Genomic DNA, 19421 nt, shown 5'->3' with positions numbered 1-19421 from the left:
GTTGGGTTGACACTTCGTCTACGGTGGCTAGCTGGGTATCATCAAAGTCTGCCCAGCAATCCCAATCCCTTCTACTCTTGAGGAAAGTGTTGTCTGGACATTACTGCACTGCTGGGCTCTGGCAATACCCATTACCGACCGTGAAGGAAAGGCTGGCTGGCTGGCGCCTCCACTGTGCTTGCATTAGTCTCTGACAGACAAGGCATGTCGGCTAGCAACCATGCAGCTTACAATTACATCAGAGCTCCATTCATCCTCCACACGGTTGTTTCATCCTGCATTTGGAACTTTTGAGCCTTTTAATGTTCCGTGTCTAGGATCACCACACCCGTGATGCTGATCGAAACTAGAGCTGCCTACCTGTTCCCCGCCCTCCCTTCAAGCAGCAGAGCACAGGATCATCAGTGATCTAGGCACCTTTGTCACCACGATGCCCGGTCTAATGGGCCAGTCCGCTATCTTCTTGGTCTGTGCTCTCGGTTGCCCACTGCCTTTACGAGCTGCGGCCGCATTTCCTTTCCAGCTCCAGAGCTTCGTTTTGTCATTTTGGGCGGAGAGACAGCCCTCAAGCCCCATATACCATATATTTCTGCCGGCGGTGGGGGGCTCCATGCTCCATTGTGGGTTTGTGATGCCTCATAGAGCCATAGACTTGTCATCACATCCAGCCACCCCCTTCACTTCCTTCACGATCTCATGGACGGCTTGGAAAGCTCCACCCGATGGAGACGAAATCTTTCTCTTTTCCAATTCCACATCTGGTATCTAATTACAGACATTGTATCCGTACGGTGTATAACAAACCCGACGATCTGCATACTAACATTCCTTCTCTGTCAGCTCATAAAGTTGAGCACCAACACGAAGGAAGCGGGGGGTGGCTCACCATGGAGATCTTTCGTGCCGAACACAACCACGCCATGGCATTGGCGTCGATCGTGGGTCCTCGGAAGTATACCAAGACACTGGTTTCGGCAGGCGCCCGGAGGAAAGGCGATATCACGAAACCATAAGCGCAGGATGATGTTAAGTGGGCCCTATATGTCAGCTCTTTCATGCAAGGAGGAGAGATGTTCATTGATGTTTCGCTCTGGACTCAAGACCACGACTTTCTGTTTTTGACAATGGGTGGAAATAATGTGTAATTGAGGTTTGTCGAGTCTCGGTGTCTCATCCACATCCAGAGTATGCACTGCGAGCTCGGGCAATTTCCAACTGCATTATCCGCATTGCATTGATAGCTCGTCACGAGGCTCGCGTGGAAGAAAGGGACTGGACCAGCAGGCTGGGTGGGAAAAAGAAATTTTGTTGTGGCTGGCTGTTCAAAACTCCCCCCACCTTAACTTTCCGCAGACCGTGGTAGGATTGACGAGGACAAGGAGGCATGCTGAGGTGTCCCAGCGTAAATTCGCTTCCGTAGTCTGGCAAATTGGTAGAGAGGCGAACATGTTGCTCGTTACCATGTCTGCCCGACAATGCTTTGGGAGAATGGCGGCAATGTACCCTTGGCGTCTGACGGTCGTTCTGATGATATCCTGCACTGCACTAGATAACTCCGTAATTGGTCAATAACATGCATTGCCGATAAAGGGCTTAATCACAAACTCGTAGTCCTGTTCACCCTTCAATGCCTCCTCCACGCATTAGAAAGATGAATCCAGAAAGTGATGAGGGGTTGCCGTGAGCGTTGTTCTCTGTTATCGAATGCATAGCAGCCACGTATTGTGTATCCTGGCTGTCTTCCCGCCTGACCGTTGCTGATAGGTGCAACCAATTTCAGCTCAGGATGCAACTGCAGTCAGTCAACAACACCTTGCTCGTACTTTCGAAATCACGGCGTTTTCCGGGGGCTATCTGAAGAAGATCTGTGCACCTGTCAAGGGTTGGTTGGTTGCCTTCGGCGGCAAGCTCAGGGCTGTAGTCCCTGGTCAAGATGCCTGCTCTCAGGAGTCAGGAGACATGCAATAATCAGCCCATTGGTAAGTTGAGGATGAGCTAGATGTCAGGGCAATCTTGGAATAAATAGTTTGAGGATTTCGGCCTCTTGGCGGCTGGAGACGTGCCACTTGCAATGTGACTGCCCACATGCAGTTGTGAAGTAATAGGTGGAGTGTTAGGTCTATCACTGAGATAATCATCTTCGGACATGGGAACGAGTACGCGTGGAAGGTGGTTTCTATAAATACTAGGAGACCGGCGTATTTATATGATATCGCACTGGTATTTTTCATCTCGTTTGGGATCTTCAGCTCCAGGTGCTGCAGGTGCTCCAGGTCGTATTGTACAACGTGGACCATCAGTGTAAACAACAAGAACATACACTATGATCCAGTACGAGTAAATACTGTGTAGCATGGCCAGTATTGAAAGTGTAATCAAACCCACCGAGTAACAACCATTACTCTGCTGCACGATTGACATGAAGGATATGCCAACACCCTGCTGATTCGCTTGGGGTATTTCCACGGTGTCCACAGCTCAGCTCTGCATGCGAGCAAAGCATTAATATGGAGCTGGGGATACTTGCATATTATAGCCTGTTTCATTAGCATATCACAGAACCCTCTTGGAATAGTACGCACACATGGTACCAGCCCCGACTACAAGGAAGTTGGTAGTATGGCTAAGCTGTGTCGATGCCGTATGCATCAAGAGCCAGTAACATGATATTCGCAAGGATGATATAGCTGGAAGGTTCTAGACCTGAGGCAAACTCCGGACAAATAAGGTACATTACTTTCTACTGTGTGGATTCCCTGTGTACAACGCCTTGTGGGCATCTCTCCGGTTTCATCTTTCAACAGTCGATTTATTCACGACCTATTAGCTAATGCGGCCCCAAGATACTCCGTTTTATGTACTACAAGTACTCCCCACCAGCTAGTCCTGTGAAGACTGCATACTGCATAGTAGTTTAATATTATATTAGAGTTCTGCAGCCGGTTCAACGGGCCGCGCCGTAACCTACCCAGTCAATGTGCAGCTTCTGGCATGTTTGAGGCCGGATTCACTGTGGGGGTGTATCTGCTCCAAAATCAGGCAGCTTGGGGCTGAACTGTAAATTGCTCTGCCCTATCTTGCGCTGGTAGTAGTACTAGTAGTAGTAGCAGACTAGCCCGTGTTCAGCCCTAACACCCATGAGATAAGAGCACTCGGTCCGTTTCAAAGTCTATTATTATTTTGGTTACACCGTATAGTTCATATTTCTTTTGAGATAAATGCTCGCACTTAGGAAATTTTCAGGTAATCCTCCTACCGATCCGGCTGCGGTAGTTATTGGGACCCGCCATGGAAGCTACATTAAATGCATAATCAAATATTAGTAAGTTATGATTTGGTACAAATAATCCACGTGATGAGGTTTGGATATTTTCCGCTATGCTTAGAATCGTTAGCCCTCTTTGGCAACTGGAAGGACTGGTTCTGACTAATATCCTGGCGGACATTCTTCGAATTTATGCAGTTTACATAATTCAGATTACTAATCTCTAGGTATTGCATAAGACTATTCTTGATGATGCATCCTGCGGCGTTGGGAGACACCACATTTTATTGTAGATCTTCTTATCTTTGAGAGATGGTATCTCTGAGTTACAATTCGTATTTGTTTCGCTCCCGTTGTTGTCGTTGTGACTTGGGTGACTTACGATATTATCAGGGTGGGGAAATATATATTTACAGAATAGCAGCTTGGGTGAACAGCGTCCGACCCTGGTAGGGTTTCCCGAGCTTAGAAACATCAAATTATGCTAGAAATCTATAGATGATAACATGGAGTCTTTTCTGCAAAATAGTGAATTTAGATGCAATGACCATGAGAGGAGCCTCCATGAGTAACATTGAGGGCCGGGTTTGTCCATTTGGACAACAACGTTTGCAGATTTGACTACGTCAGCTTACGGAAAACATTGGGAGCACAGGGCATGTTTCGTTGTCCGGACAGGGTGGAAATCGGATGGTTGGGCTGGGTTTCACACTATTCTCTAGTTGAACTCTGTACCCGCAACGCTGAACAGCAGCAGCAGGTATCTATCTAGTCTACGTCTACATTTGCCGAGATATTTCAATGAGAACGGCAAGTAGCAAGGGAGGTCGTTACCCGAGGAGAACAACTGATAGTTTATACCTTTCCGTCGAGGACGGTCCGGGCCTGCCCTTTCTCGCGTACCCGTAACCGGCCGATAAGTAGCTTGACCCCCATGCCCAGCTCCACTCGGAGGGTGAAGATATCGCGCAAGAGATGCGTCGATTGGCCGTCAACGGTCCCTCAACGTGCTGTAGCTAGCCTCATTATGCGAGCCATTTATGCCGAAGAAAGTGCATCTAGTGGAGCTAACCGCGTAGCCCCCATCGTGGCCGAAGGTTAGATGGCGTTGTTGCCCAATCGCAGGAATACCCCCCACTCGACTGCCTGGAGGAGCGTTGCACTGTGCTCCGGCTGATATCTTGGCCCGTGATGCTCGTATGCATGACCCTTTCACAGAGAGTAGGGATCCCATCCCAGCCCACGGTCCGTTCTCAGGCCTCGTGCTCGAGGAGGAGGACCTTGGGGCGACTTCCAGGGTACTCACCCAGGGGTTTGTTGGATATATAAACCGATGGACTGGAACTTCGTAGCTAGCAGATGATGTTTCTTGCTCTTTTTCTGCTTTCGTAGCGCCCGATATGCCACCCCAACTGATGGGAGCAAAACTGCAGCGTCTGCCTACGGAGCACTGGACCCATTGCCTTGACTAACGGCACCGACTCATCGAAACACAGTTCAAGGTTACGACTCCTCCCGGTCTGGCATTTACGCCGCTAAGGCCTCGTGGCTGCTCAGCCAAACTTCCAACTACCCACCGGCGGGAATGTCCGAGTGGATGTGATATCGGCCTGTTGCCTCACAAAGGCATTAGGTCGCGGCTGACCCGCCTGCAAATTTACTGCATCACCCAAAATGCCTTGAAACGATGCCCCCCACTCGGTTTTGCGGGACTTTCCGTCGTCCAGACATCTGATCCTGGCCTCGCTGGATCATCCGACCCGGTCTATGCCACCGCATTGGTCAACGACTAGCATGGGAGCAGGGAGCATGACCGAGATTCAAACGGTGCATCCCACGCTGGAGGCCTCAGAAACAGCATCTTGAAAGGATATAAATACCCCCTCGAGGACTGCCATCTTTGGATTTCTTTCTTATCCGCAAGCATCCTCTCCGAATCCCACTTTATACAAACACTTTCAAGGTTCTAAACCAAACACCACCAACCAACCTCAAAATGTCTCCCTGCGCCTGCAACTGCTGCTCCGGCAACTGCAACTCCTGCTCTTGCAGCTCTTGCACCGTGAGTGTTTCCAAGTCCCCAGTGGCCCTTTGCCGCTAACTAACTAATGGTTATCTTATAGCACTAAATACACCTTTTGCCGAGTCGTCTTCTGCCCGTGCTACGCCACCTCAATACAAGGGCAATCTCCGACACGCGAAGATACATACCTGTTCCGCAGAACGACTGAGCGGTATCCGACTACGATACTCAGGACATGATGTGGATGGCCGAGTGCTCCGAGATCGCTGCTCTCAGAAGACTGATATGATGAGGGAAACATGTCTCCTACCTGTATTTGATTACTGTACTTAACCCGTCGCTCTTTTGCCAATATAACGTCGACGTTATGAAAAATCTTGCTCCAGCCGTAGACTGCGTAGTTGTACATAATACCACGTTGCGTACTATTGAAAGTCTCGCATCTGTCCGAGAGCAGGTGGTGCCAGAACGCTGCGAGGGCCCTATGATTGCTCTTCACGCGGCAAAGCGAGACATCTACCATCAGCGCATAAAAGTGTGTTCACGATAGGGTGATGGCATGTAAGGCATAGATTGGAACCATTTCGTCTCGCAGGCCCTTCGACAACTGAGGTTGATTTAGGGCTCGGTCCTTACGGGAGGCGCGGCTGTGGGGAAGCTTTGCGTCGAGCTAATGTCCTGTGCACCAGAATAGCAATTAGTCAATGCGCCCGACACAGAGAATCCAATGTCCGAAGCTTACCGAAGGCAATGGAGTGTGGTCACTCCACAGCCGTCAAATTGCGCGAGGGGCTTGTACGGTCACTGTCGGAGTTTGCGTGATCGCTCGCGAAAGATTTTCGGTCGCTTTCGCAGGATGCCCAATGCGCGACCGGGCAACTTCACGAGAAGATTGCATTGTCTGGGAATGACAGCTTGATAAAGGCGATCACAAGATGCAATTTCTTCTGAACAGGAAGTAGTATCTCGAGGTGGGAGAAAGCGACTGTGGGTACTGAGGGCGTTCAACAATTGACAGAGCATTTATAATGAACGAATTTTGGCAGCGGCGTGCATCGCGATTCCGGCAATACCTAGATCGCCACCGGTCCGTCTGGAGTACTCGGAGCCCGTCATCTGTCGGACAATGTTTATGTCCACAATCCTTCGTTCATCGGCGGTCGCTGTGTTCACCCTTTGCGGCCCGGACCGAGTCCCAAGTTGTGCTCATGTTGCGAAAACAGGTCATAGCAACCTAATCGTACCCTCTGGCCAGGCAATGTGGACATTTGGAACCCTGAAGTAAGAATTGCAATTTTATATGTGGTATCGAGTGCTGGCGGTCCAGGGGAATGGAGGTTCATAGGTAGCTTAGAGCCCCCAACTTTTGAGACATTTCAGGTCGACTATAGCATGAGCTGAGCAACGTGGTACCGTTTTGATGTAGGTTGGCACTCAGAGAGCTGGTCCAAAAGGGAGAGCATGAGAGCTTAGCGATTCCAGTTCATCGCTTCAGCTGGACGGGGTGATGTCTGATTGCTTGAATGAGGCGGGCAGATTTGAGACAGAGTGTGCTTAGTTTGGGGTAAGTGGTTGCAAGAAACATCGCTAACCAATTCGGCGCCAGTTCCAAGACCGGGACTATGTTTGCGACGGCCAGATATGGCGAGTCACAGGTGATCAGGATATTGCTGTGATGTCGAAGGAGAGTGAGCGATGTGGTTGAGTGACCACACGAGCGTGGATTAGGCCGAGGATCGTATCACTGAGACCATCATTCATGTAGACTTCCCTCGTCTCAGAAAGTGAATTGCCGACCGGAAAGAATGGCACAACCAACAAACGACTGTCCGTAAACCGAGACTGTGTTCGAATGCGAGGTTCTCGAAGCGGTGCTGAAGCTAAGTTGAAAACCGCCACTGTCTGCATGATACCGAGGGAGGCTTGAGATGCTCGCTTGCACCCTTCAAATTAAGAAGAGGAAGGGGTGGGCGGATTCGGCGAAAGACAAGAAGTGTTGAAAAGGACACGGGATTGAAGTCAGGAGAAGGAGTTTTTGTTGTTGAGGACCTTGGTGCCCGCTCTCTGCTCTCGACGCGTTTCAGTGACAACTGCCGTTTGTTGATTTCCAGTCAGCAGCTCACCAACACTGCTATATTTCGGTCCGCATTTGACAGACCTGTCCAAGGTGATAATGAGATCTCCATGGCAGGTGAATTTATTGAGAATGTGTCTGCTGACCAGACAGCTTCGGCTAAGAAGACGATGCATCCCCTTCCTCTCCGCTTGCCACCAGCCATAACTAAGCCTGCCGATTTACTTAAACAGTATCTAGGGGTATAAAAGCGAATCAGGTCCCCATTTCCCCAACAGTCACCCAGGCTGACTTGATCGACGCCTGGTGCGCGAAAATGCCAGCCATCGGACCCTCCGGCGAACCAGAAAGGACACCACCAAGTCATTCCCGCGGGGTTGCAATGACGGACGGATGATAACTGCGACTTGGACAATATCCCGTAACCTGGCACACGCGAGGGATTGAATCGACACCCGATAACGTTATGACAGCTGAAGCCTGGGTACGAATTCGATAATCTGGGACACATTCTCAGCTATCACCCGTCTCATACAGAGAAAGGCAAAGCATTTAGTTGAGAAATGGTTTGAAAATGCCAGGAATGAAGCCAGAATGTATACAATACGGTATAACCGGCAGAGGTGGTTTACGGCAAGGCACACGATCTGTAGACAGACGGGAAGTAGTACAACCGAAGGGGGGGATTCCCCTGCGATCGGGAGTCTTCATGATGGTATGCTTCCATAATGGAGAGCCGCGGGGTTACTCTTGCTATGGGATCCACAGACGGTAATCGAAGCGGTCCTGAAGAATGGCGCGACCAGTGGACGATCGTGAGTTTACAATCAAAATTCTCAGGGCGGAACCTGTGGCTTCACTACTCCACGATGTCACCTGCGCCAACCCGAGTAAACATTGTACGTGTAACTACGTCGCGAAGGCTCAGACCTCATCTGAATAGAAAGAACCTGGTTGATAAACCGACTGTGCAGCGCGAGCACGAGACGTCTAAAAGCCGACCACCAAGCCATGTTGTGCATGACGCCAAACTGTATACGGCATAGGAAGAGCAAACAGTCGCGCTATCGCGAACAGACGCCAATTTCACCACGCTCATGCCGGCTTGAAAATCTTCATCTTCAGCTCGCCGCAAAACTCACCAATGTATCAGTTCAACCGTGAGTTAACTGCGAGGGGGGTCGAGTGGAACCCCAGCAGTCTTTATTTTGTACTGGAGGCTTGGGATTATCCCGGTGTGCGTGTACCCCTCCTACTGCCAAAGGGCAGCTGCTGACACCCATTTCTAGGCCAGCTCTGCGACGGACTGGAATTTCCGCACTGGCATCATCGATGAAGACCAGATTGAAGAATGGCTTGACCAGACCGGAGAATTTTCTATGCCAATTGCACCTGCGGGTGTTGGTCCGGCCCACGGAGGCATACGATTGTTGGCATGTAACTACACCCTATTCAAAAAAGCATCAGTAAGGATGTCTCGTGGAACATTCGAACTAGTCGAATCGAGATTTCACCTCCACCCAGCGACACTGCACTCGTTGGAGGTGGCCGGTGGTACCTTTTCGCGACATTTTGGCAGTGGCACGGACGGAGATTGGACATGTTAGCAACCCTCCTGAAAAGATGTCGAACGGAGTGTGGATAGCTGACAAGCATAGCAATCATTCTGAAAGTACCGCAAAAGTTCGAGATAGGCAACCACATGCTTTCGCTCACACATCATACAAATTCGCGCTGGACGACAGCTTTGCTCGCGGGCGAGTCGATTGTTGAGGCACTACCCCATGCTCAGCATACGGCCCCAGAGGCCCTGGGACGATTATCCCCATGTGCTATAATCCGAGAATATCTAACTCGTTCTCCAAGACTTTGGAACTACCCCCTCACGTTGCCATGCATCATTCTGACTGATCATTTGCGCCGGGCGCAATCATACTCCGCCAGGGATCTTACGCAGAGCGTAATGTCCATAGAAGAACAGCTTGGAGTAACGCGAGTTGGAAGAAGGGGCAATGGACCAATCTCTCGCAGCGTAAGGGGGATTATGGGCACAGAGGGAAGGCCTGTGCAAAGAACCCATGCTGAGCATCTCACTGTTGAGATAAATACACAGGTCACTAGGGTGCGTTTTACGTCTGCATCTCCAATGTGGAATCATGAGGCATCTGTGATGATTATCGGCCTTGCAAGGGAGTTCTCTAGACTCATGGGCCAAGTGCCTAATTCAGACGATGAAATCATAGGCTTATTGGAACATAATATCAACATTGCAAGGTCGCTTGAGGATCATGTTCTCGGACTACAGAAACGATTGGAACTGCAACTGAATGTGGTATGTGATGCAGCAGCCGGCCTAAGTGCCCAGCTAACCCACAGCAGCTCTACAGTTTCGTGGCCCAAACAGATAACCGAATGAACGCACGTCTTGCTGCAACAGCTGGAAGGGACAGTACATCAATGAAGATATTAGCTTTCATCACCACCATATTTCTTCCAGGGACTTTCGTTGCGGTGCGTGGCTCCACGATTTCCCTAGTTGTATACTAATCAAGACAGACTCTGTTTTCAATGAATATGTTCAACTGGGAGGACCAGGGATCGGACAGGACTGTGTCATCCAAGTTCTGGATCTACTGGGCGGTTGCAGCACCTCTTACGGTCATGACCCTCGGCGGATGGGGGCTATGGTGGAATTTCGAGAAACATCGCTATGATGAGCACCTAGAAAGCACCGTTAAACGAGCAGGAGAAGTGAACCCACCGCCATGGTGGCAAAGACTGTTACGAGTTCGGGAGACTTCACGCCCGGAGAAATACGATGTTCCAACAGTGATACCAGTTGACGTCCAGGGAAATGCCAGACAACGTGTACGAGCTGAACGACCGGAGCGCAGAGCCAGTAGGACGCGGTGATATAGTTGTTGATATTTTCGGATGAATCTGATTGCTCGGCTCTTTCTACCCCGCTCTGTCCGAATGGAAAAATCTCCAACTATGTTTATCGCCGACTCCCCAACATCATTTTGCCTTGTATTGAGCACCTGCCGGAATTTGGAATCCATCATGTCTTCACGAGCCCAACAAGCAAGCGCCTACCTGCAGGATTCCCGACAGCGATACGGATCTAGAAACCCCAAATCCAAGGTGCAACACGAGCGAGCAGCCAGGCACTTACCAGGCGGAAACACGAGATCTGTGTTACATGGCTCTCCATTCCCATTATGCATGGCGAGCGGGCGAGCAAATCGACTTGTGGATATCGATGGACACGAGTATGTTAGATCTACTGTTGTGTAGGCTAGGTATTCATTCGGTTTAGATACCTCGATTTCATGTGCGACATGACCGCTGGACTCTACGGGCACTCCCATCCTCTTATTTCCGAGACCATAACGTCGACCTTGGCCAGTACTGGGATGAACGTGGGAGCGACAACCGTTGCCGAAGCCCGGTTTGCCGAAGCTATATCTGACCGGTTTACCAACATCGATCAGCTACGGTTTTGTAATTCCGGAACGGAAGCGAATCTGTACGCGTTGAGTGTAGCGCGACAGGTTACTGGCCGTCGCAAGGTAATCGTCTTCGAGGGCGCGTATCATGGGGGCGTGCTATCATTCGCGCATGGCGTGGCGCCAAATAACGTCGATAGAGAGGACTGGATTCTTGGCCAGTACAACGATAGAGAAAGCGTTGTCCACTTGATTGCTGAGAATAAACATGTTGCAGCAGCAGTCCTGGTCGAGCCAATGCAAGGAGCAGGCGGATGCATTCCAGGAACGGCAGAGTTTCTCCACGCTATACAAGAGACAGCGAAGGAGAATGGAATTCTCTTTATTCTTGACGAGGTGATGACCTCGCGCCTCGCGCCCGGGGGTCTGCAGTCGGCCATTTTACATCCAGTCCGCAGTATTCCGCTCATGCCAGATCTCACGACTCTCGGTAAATGGATCGGCGGTGGACTGAGTATCGGTGTTTTTGGTGGTCGACAAGATTTGATGTCGGTTTATGATCCGCGTACCTCCAACATTCAACATTCTGGGACGTTTAACAACAATACTCTCGCCATGAACGTTGGGTATAAAGCAATGACATCGATTTATACAGACGAAGCCTGCGCCGCACTAAATGCACTGGGGGATGACTTCCGCGTGCATTTGCAGAAATTGGCCACGGGGACAAAGCTGACCGTAACGGGCGTTGGCTCGGTGATGACCGTCCACTTTTTACCTAATGGAGGACGGAAAGATATATCTCGCATTCATGACATAGAAGTCGACCCTCAAGGCACGGAGGCGGCACTCCGCGACCTCTTCTGGCTCTACTTGGTCGAGCGTGGGCTCTGGATTGCTCGTCGTGGAATGATCAGCTTCATTCTCGGAACGACCAAAGAGCAGGTGGATCAACTTCTTGGGGCCGTAAAGGAATTTCTCGAGGACTTCCAGGATGTCCTTGCTGCGGAGTAGATTTTCTCATATTATCCTGATGAATAATGTTATCTAGCCCGACTATCACTCATTGACCACATGGCTTTTAGCCTCCGCTTGGTAGTTGACAGTTAGGGTAGGGGATCTCGCTCTCACTATGGGCATCCAGAAATCCACACCTCTGGGATTCCGAGAACCTGTACTCCGTCTAATGCTGCTTTCTTGACGGGGCCGATGGTCTTGTCGACACTGCCGTTTAGGTCGAGCCAGACTGACTCTGCCTGTACGGCTCCTACGCGAACGGTAGACGAAGTCATCGTAGTGAACATATACTCTCTGAAGTATCTGAGATTACTCAATGGTCGGTATTAAGGACATCATCATAATTGTTATATACTTCGACCTGATCGCAAAGTGTTTCCGATCTACTCCAACAGCCTCGCAATGTCTTTCCTTCCTTGGTGCCGTGGATCCAGTCGTCCAATCGCGACTCAATCTGACAGTCAGACTGGCGGGGTCCATGATTGACTCAGCTCTCTCTCCTGATTGACCTTCACTCCGTCAAGCGATAAAACATACCTATTTGCCAATGAAGCCTGCCCCGAAACAAAAGCAAGGCTGCTGGACATGCAAGAGTGAGTGCCCCGCATTAAGTACGCCATATTGTGCCACAAGATTTCTTAGACCCAGACAGGACGCAAAATCGGCTGCGACAAGACTGCGCCATCATGCAATAACTGCCGCCGCTCTGGGCGTGACTGTCAGGGCTACGGTCTTCGTCTGTTTTGGCCCGACCAGAGTGATGGGAGGAGAGCCATGTTGTCTCCCACGACTTATAATGGCTACCTGATTGTCTCCGATCGATCGAACAGACACTTTCTCAACACGACATTTGATGACCTGCATCAGCCTTGTGGGCCTAGTATATGTGATGTTATCAACCGGGTTACTGCGGCCCACGCCCTTTCTGCCCGGCCTGCTGGGTGTTGTTTTATTTATCCTCGACTGCTTGATAACGAGTCCAGTATGATGCAATATTGTGAGCCTTCTTATCCTCCAACTACTAAGTAATCAATATGTGCTGATTCGCAGGGAAGATGAAAGTCGAATATCCCGCATGATCTCCACAATCGATACGCGGAATGGCTTTCGCTCTGAGCTCATCCCCATGGCTCTCGCTTCATCCAGCTTGGCATCGCTGGCTCTGCGGAATGCTATTCTGGCCGTGGCTGTCTTTCACAGGGCTGGAGCAACAGCGGCTCTCCCGTTCAAGGCTAAAGCTGTACGCTGCCTCTCATCATCGCTGTCATCGGAAGGGAATGGCGGTGCAGCGGTTGTAAATACACAACTTGCTGCGTCAATGATGCTTTGTGTTTATAGTGTAATCAATATCCACAACATACATATTGAGTGGTGCTGATGATGGACAGGTCTTCGACGAAACAGAGGGGAATTGGTACTCCCATCTAGATGGAGCAAAGGCAATGCTCTATCACCTATCGACCATGTCCGGGGGGAAGCTGCCCTATCACTTTCTGTATACATGGCTCATATACCACGAAGTACTCGGTGCCTTCACTCAGCCGTTACACACTACTCAACAGGGGATATCGTCCATTGACTTTCTAACAGACGACAACGTTGATAAGACACTCGTACGTCCATAGCAACTCGTGAAGGCAAATCCATTGACCGTTTACCTAGATAATCGGATCTCTAGGGTGTTCATTAGAAGTCCTCGAAGCAATCCACCGCCTGAATAAAACGCGATGTGCCACCATGGCTGGCCATACCAACACAACAGAGGCTCTCGTCCTAGAAAGAAAACTCGTCACTCTAACACAACGCGTGGACTTCATAAATACTCCAACGCAGCCTAGCAACCCTGGTGTTTCGGATCACCGGAAACCTCTTCTAACCGCCGAGCTCTACCGAGTCGCAACCCTATTATACCACCACCGCGTCTATGCAAGCCACCTAGACAGAACCAAAGAGCGAGGAAATTACCTACACCATGCATTCGATCTCCTATCGCAAATGCACCTCTGCACAAGTCCCTGGCCGCTATTCGTGGTCGCGTCTGAAGCGAACTCCGACGAGCACAGGTTGCTCATTCTCCGTATGCTGGATCGGATGGATGAGGCGCGCAAGATTGGCAATGTTTTTGTCCTCAGGGACATTATCCAGTCGTTTTGGAAACAGCAGGACCTTGCTGTGGGTTGGTATGATGCTGGTGCACAGCCGAGGTGGTCGGGTTCGTGGGATTTGTTGTTTGGGGAGAAGAGGGCTGTTCCTTGGTTTATTTGATTCTGAACTGGGTATATAACTACACCGATTAGCAGGCGTTGTCAGTTACTCAATTGTCTTTTTAGCTCTTTCAGTTCTTGATGCTGTCGGCACTTGTGGCCCAACCGGTTCCGTATCCCCTGGGGTATGACGCTGAGAGAACCACATCTTACCCCCTCTGGTAATGATGAGCAGCATTGTTCTATTCAGCCGAATTATCCGGTCGCTCCTCCTATCCATCTACTACGTATTGCGTCAATTACCCATTGAACCGGGAAGAGCAGAAGCCGGCATTGATGCGGGGTTAGTCAGAATAGCCAAGGTAGTTATAACTTCGGCCGCCATGTAAAACAAACAAGCTTCACCACATCCGAAAAGGCGAAATCTAAACACTGACCTCCTATACGCTCTATAATGCATCATCGCATATTAATAAGCTTATTTTCACTTGCGAGCGCAGTGACTGCACTCCCACGGGACCTCGACCTCCAAATCCAAACAACCAGCGGCCCCATCCACGGCATCTACAACGACACCTCCTCCACAGTCCGCGCATTCCTCGGAATCTCATACGCAGAGTCTCCAACGGGGAATCACCGTTTCGCGCCCCCGCAACCAAAATCAAAATCCCCATCCGATTCTCCAATCAATGCATCCGCATTCACAGGACCTTGTCCGCAGGCATACAGCCACGACAACCAGTCTATCTGGAGTATCCTGCCGTACGCGATTTTTAATCCGGCGCAGATGACCGAGGATTGTCTCTCAGTTAATGTTTGGGCGCCGTCGGTGCAGCGCCTTCGTAAAGAGAAAAGTGGGAAGGCGGCTGTTCTGGTCTTTATCCATGGTGGTGCGTTTACTGGGGGGGCTGGGTCTGTGGGGTTTTATGATGGGGCGAATCTGGTGAGGGAGCAGGAGGGGGTTATTGTTGTTACGTTTAAGTATGTTTGACATTCTGCTTGGTTCTGTTCATTGGAGTGCAGGGAAGGCTGATTCGTTCTAGTTATCGGCTTAATATCTTTGGATTTCCGAATGCGCCTGGATTGGAGTTGGCGGAGCAGAACGTTGGGCTGTTGGATCAGGTATTTACGCCTCTGAAATAAGAGCTTATATTTTAAATACTAACTTAATGGACAGCGACTGGCGATCGAATGGGTTTATAACAATATCGCCAATTTCGGTGGTGACCCGGACCGCATCCTCCTCTTCGGACAGTCTGCTGGTGCTGCTTCAGTTGATACTTATTCATATGCTGTATTTCAGCCCTTCAATTGCTCTGTACAGACACTAACTATGTCTAGTACCCAGAAGACCCCCTAGTCAGTGCCCTCGTACTTGAATCAGGCACCAGCGCCATTATAGAAAATACGGACACTGCGCACCGCAACTGGAACCAGCTTTCTACCGATCTTGGATGCGGTTCTGGAGCAGCGTCCCTTTCGTGTATAAGGGAGGTCCCATTCGAGGATATTATTGATGCAATGACAGAAGGGGGATACAGCTTCACGCCAGTCTTCGACAATAGGACATTCTTCTCTGATTATGCTGACAGGGCGAAGCGCGGAAAGCAGGCACACCTCGTACGTGATACCTTAAGTTAAGAATCGCCCTATATAACTAACAAGATGATACAGCCAACCCTCGGAGGAATAAACGCGCGAGAGTGGTCGGCCGTAATACCGCTGAACCAGTCCTCCATCAACGAGACCCAGATGTTCGACACCGTGTATAATAGCTTCAGCTGTCCTCTTCGAGAGGCTGTTGAGTGAGCTTTCCCTTCTCATCGGCGGCTGCTGTATTCCTTTCCCTTGCTAATGAACCCTAGCCTCCGACTCCAGCAGCACATTCCAACGTGGAGGTACGTCTACCACGGTAACTTCACAAACCTCAGCCCAACGCCCTGGCTGGGCGCATACCATACTTGTACGTATCAACCTCTCAAGGAACTAAGTCTGGTTCTAACCTGCTGGTTGTGATAGCTGAGGTGCCGATTCTGTTCGGGACGTATAACTTGACACACCTGCAACCCCGCCCTGGAGCGAACGAGATCGCTGTCAGTAAATATATTCAAGGTACGGAAGTCCTAAAGTAGCCTGATATGAGGAATATGTGCAATATCTGATTGCCCTTTGTTTTCCAGGTGCCTGGGTTGCTTTTGCAAAAGACCCGCAACATGGCCTTAGTCGGTACGGGTGGCCGCAGTTCAGGTTTAATGGTTAGTGAGACTCTAAATCATTCAGTCAGGTTCTTGCATAGGGTACACTACTAATATGAACAATAGAAAGCACTCTGGTTAACCTGGCTGTCAATAACAAACCCGGAGTGACGCTAGGTTCAGCAGCTGGATGGGATAGGCATTGCACATAGTGTCCTGATCAAGAATGGGAGTAGCCTCTGATAGTATCATACGCTGGACGAGGTCTACGTAAGGTTTGAATATAAGGTTGCACATAGTAAATAAGTAGGTTGCAAGTTAATCCGCACCAGGAGTACCATTACATCACAAATAGCAAATCTTCTACATACACTCGCAATCTCTATACCCTCCAGAAAAACAAGCAGCCATGGCAGAAATACCAGCTGGTACCACTTTGCCAGTAGATCCCCACTTCGAACTCTTCCTGCGCGATCTCCCCCCAGACACCCCCGAAGAAACAAACACCAGCCCCAGGGCAATAAAGCGAATCCTAAACACCCAACCGCAACAACCCGACAGCAGAATCAGTTCCACTGTCGAATACACCCATGAATACGTCGTCATAAATAACGTACCCCCCTCGATAATCACCTCCGAGCTAGACGACCGCGACCTTATCGGCAAGGGAGACCTGATCTTCTACCACGAGGGTCTGCAGAACCTCATCCTCAGAGTCCCGTCCCTGGTTGGGGAGATGGCAAAGAGGCAAACATTTTTTGTTTTCCACAGATATTTAGCGGAGCGGGGCTTGGAGGACGAGTTGGATGCGCTCGGGGCGACGTTATGTGTGGATCCTCCGTATAGCAAGGAGCCGAGTGAGTCCTGGATTCCAGTAGCGGTGGTAGAGGGAAGGAATTGGAAGTGGCCGAGTGTGGTTCTTGAAGTGGGATATTGTTATGAAAGACTGCGTACTGAAATGGAGTGGTGGTTACGGTAATCTGGGGGGCAGGTGAAGGTGGTTATTATACTTGAGATTGAGCAGGAAGGGAGCAGGCCGAGACTGTGTATTGAGCAATGGAGACCGGATTTGAACGTTGGAGTTGCGTGTGGTGATGGTTCGCAATGTCAGAGGTGGCCGGGGGTTGTACCACGCGTTGTGCAGTGTATGGAGGTGGAGGAGTCTGGGCGGCCTGTTGCAACTGGAATGCCCTTGGTTATACGGTTTTCGGATATGTTTCTTCGCGAAACGCGAAATGAACGGGAGACGGATCTTGTTATATCCCAGCAGGACATGGAACAAATTGCGGAAAGGCTGTGGAGAGTGCGGGAATGATTGTTTCTTGAGTGAATGGATGGCCAAATGGCATGTCGAGTCAGATGTAAATTGCGCCTACGAATCTAGAATGGTAATGGCTATACTATGTTGTTGTGATAATGGGTACAAATTATACAAGCACCAACCGTAGCACTAGGCAGGGTAAAGCCAGTCGAAATCTATATACATTCTTGAAATTATATTAATTGAAGTATGTATACACTATGTACTAGGGAGGAGGTCCTCCAGCAAGACCAAATAAAAGCTCTTACTCAACAACATTCTCCTCAATAAGTTTGAAATCCTCATCGAGGTAAAACCACTGGTCATACCGGGCAGGCTTAGGCGCAGCAGGCTTCTCATCAGACTGGGCAGGAATGTCAAATCGACGGGTGGTGGTGTTCTTGGACACGAAACTGTGAGGAATATCTGGCCGGGAGGTCTGGTTGTAGTTGATTTCGTTGGCGTCGACCTTGCCCTTGATCAGGTCGAGCCAGAAGCTGTGACTTTCCTCTACCTTGGTTGTTGCGAATGTGGCGTTGACATATCTGTCGCCCGTTATGGGTATTAGGTCGTCGCCGCGGGCGACCTTGTAGTACTGTTTTGGTCAGCTTTGCGTGATAGTAAACGGTGAAGGAGATGTACAGTAAACCAGTCGTAGTAGGACTTGATCAAACCAGGGCGGTACTTCTCGACGTCTTTGAAGTCTACATATTGTTAGATATCTTTGCAAACCGTGAGGGCGAGGATATAGAACACACTGTCAACCAAAGGAGCAATGGGATCCTCAACATCGATACCCAAAACCTTCCAATCCGTCTCACCACCATCATTCAGCGCAAGCGCACCAAGGATCTTCACCTGCTTTACTTGGCCGGTGTATCCAGGGTCCTGACCGATATCAAACAGGTCCATGGGATCATTGTCACCAGGCACATTGGTGAAGCTGTGGTTGAAGTTCGGACTCTCCCATGTTTGTGGGATAGATCCGTACAGGAATGGATACGAGTTGAATGGCCAAACACTCTCGACAAAACGGGGAGCATCATTCTTATCGTCATGGAAGATGGGGTTGAGTGGCTCCGGACGCCGGATTTCGATCTTGCCGTCTGTCCCGCGTGGGATCTCGACGACGAAGTTGACGATTTGCTTGTCGGAGTTTTCGGGGTAGAGGGGGACGTCGTGCCAGAAGGAGATCGGCTCACCGTTTTTCTCGAGCCAGACGCGCCATTCCTGGTAGTGTTAGTAGGGTTCAGGGCGTATACCGGGAGCAAACATACCAGGGTATTTGGGGCACCGACGGTCCGCAGACTAAGAGCGTCGTAGTCGAATGTCGATCCAGAGGGGTTAACAGCTGCTGAAACCACAAGGGCGGGCAGCAAAGCCCAGGCGAAGCTCTTGCTGATCATTGTGAATGCGCAGGGTCGTTGACAGGTCTATCATCAGGACGGGGATCACCCAGATTTAAATCTCCGGGAATCACGCCCCATAGTACTCTAGAAGATATAGAACGTTATCGAAGACCTCTCCAAGAAGAGCTCTGTCCCACGTGCAGTCCATCCCCCTTGGGAGATTCTTGGCGCAGTGGGAGGCCAAGCCGCTATATCAGTGGGACGGCGCGCGTCAGCGACACGATGGATTCGCGATCCATCCGGATCCAATTAGAGTGCTGGACTGGGAAACGTGTGTGGATGGTCTTGTGCTCTCGATGCAACGCCCCCAAGATCCCTCCCACAGCCCTGACTCGTGCCTGGTTCCTTGTATTTGATGTTGCTCACCCCACGGGTTAGGGCATTCAAGGACGGAGCCCTATGCCCGTCGCTCTGTCTACGCCAGGAAGGTGCAATGGACAGTGCCTCAATGGGGAAAGAGCAAAGTAATGTTGCCCGTCGCTCTT

General features: G+C 50.2%; 7 protein-coding genes across 7 annotated transcripts; 6 read left to right on the top strand and 1 right to left on the bottom strand.

Annotated features, from left to right (window-relative positions):
• Positions 1-8090: 8090 nt before the first annotated feature.
• APUU_20170A (uncharacterized protein) lies at positions 8091-8408 on the top strand (the record flags this gene model as incomplete). The annotated part of the gene is made up of 2 exons (XM_041698781.1): positions 8091-8261; positions 8337-8408. 2 exons carry the CDS (start codon positions 8091-8093, stop codon positions 8406-8408), a joined length of 243 nt encoding a protein of 80 aa, XP_041551932.1.
• A 98-nt stretch (positions 8409-8506) lies between these two features.
• Positions 8507-10275, top strand: APUU_20169A (uncharacterized protein; the record flags this gene model as incomplete). Its single annotated transcript, XM_041698780.1, has 5 exons — positions 8507-8599; positions 8652-8964; positions 9021-9694; positions 9742-9873; positions 9919-10275. The coding sequence occupies 5 exons, from the start codon at positions 8507-8509 to the stop codon at positions 10273-10275; spliced, it is 1569 nt and encodes a 522-aa protein (XP_041551931.1).
• Positions 10276-10296: 21 nt separating this feature from the next.
• Positions 10297-11825, top strand: APUU_20168A (aspartate aminotransferase family protein; the record flags this gene model as incomplete). Its single annotated transcript, XM_041698779.1, has 2 exons — positions 10297-10634; positions 10682-11825. 2 exons carry the CDS (start codon positions 10297-10299, stop codon positions 11823-11825), a joined length of 1482 nt encoding a protein of 493 aa, XP_041551930.1.
• Positions 11826-12375: 550 nt separating this feature from the next.
• APUU_20167A (Zn(II)2Cys6 transcription factor) lies at positions 12376-14093 on the top strand (the record flags this gene model as incomplete). The annotated part of the gene is made up of 5 exons (XM_041698778.1): positions 12376-12421; positions 12481-12825; positions 12884-13167; positions 13217-13441; positions 13491-14093. The coding sequence occupies 5 exons, from the start codon at positions 12376-12378 to the stop codon at positions 14091-14093; spliced, it is 1503 nt and encodes a 500-aa protein (XP_041551929.1).
• Positions 14094-14486: 393 nt separating this feature from the next.
• On the top strand, positions 14487-16292 carry APUU_20166A (uncharacterized protein; the record flags this gene model as incomplete). The annotated part of the gene is made up of 8 exons (XM_041698777.1): positions 14487-15013; positions 15076-15154; positions 15210-15326; positions 15374-15652; positions 15707-15837; positions 15898-15995; positions 16052-16144; positions 16213-16292. The coding sequence occupies 8 exons, from the start codon at positions 14487-14489 to the stop codon at positions 16290-16292; spliced, it is 1404 nt and encodes a 467-aa protein (XP_041551928.1).
• Positions 16293-16636: 344 nt separating this feature from the next.
• Positions 16637-17206, top strand: APUU_20165A (uncharacterized protein; the record flags this gene model as incomplete). The annotated part of the gene is made up of 1 exon (XM_041698776.1): positions 16637-17206. The coding sequence occupies one exon, from the start codon at positions 16637-16639 to the stop codon at positions 17204-17206; it is 570 nt and encodes a 189-aa protein (XP_041551927.1).
• Positions 17207-17792: 586 nt separating this feature from the next.
• Positions 17793-18933, bottom strand: APUU_20164S (uncharacterized protein; the record flags this gene model as incomplete). Its single annotated transcript, XM_041698775.1, has 4 exons — positions 17793-18122; positions 18170-18231; positions 18286-18757; positions 18805-18933. 4 exons carry the CDS (start codon positions 18931-18933, stop codon positions 17793-17795), a joined length of 993 nt encoding a protein of 330 aa, XP_041551926.1.
• Positions 18934-19421: the final 488 nt, after the last annotated feature.

Source organism: Aspergillus puulaauensis, chromosome 2 (genome assembly GCF_016861865.1).
Source record: "Aspergillus puulaauensis MK2 DNA, chromosome 2, nearly complete sequence".
In the NCBI taxonomy this organism is placed as follows: Eukaryota; Fungi; Ascomycota; class Eurotiomycetes; order Eurotiales; family Aspergillaceae; genus Aspergillus; species Aspergillus puulaauensis.
Note: the sequence above shows the minus strand (reverse complement) of the source record. Positions and strands in the feature narration are given on the sequence as shown.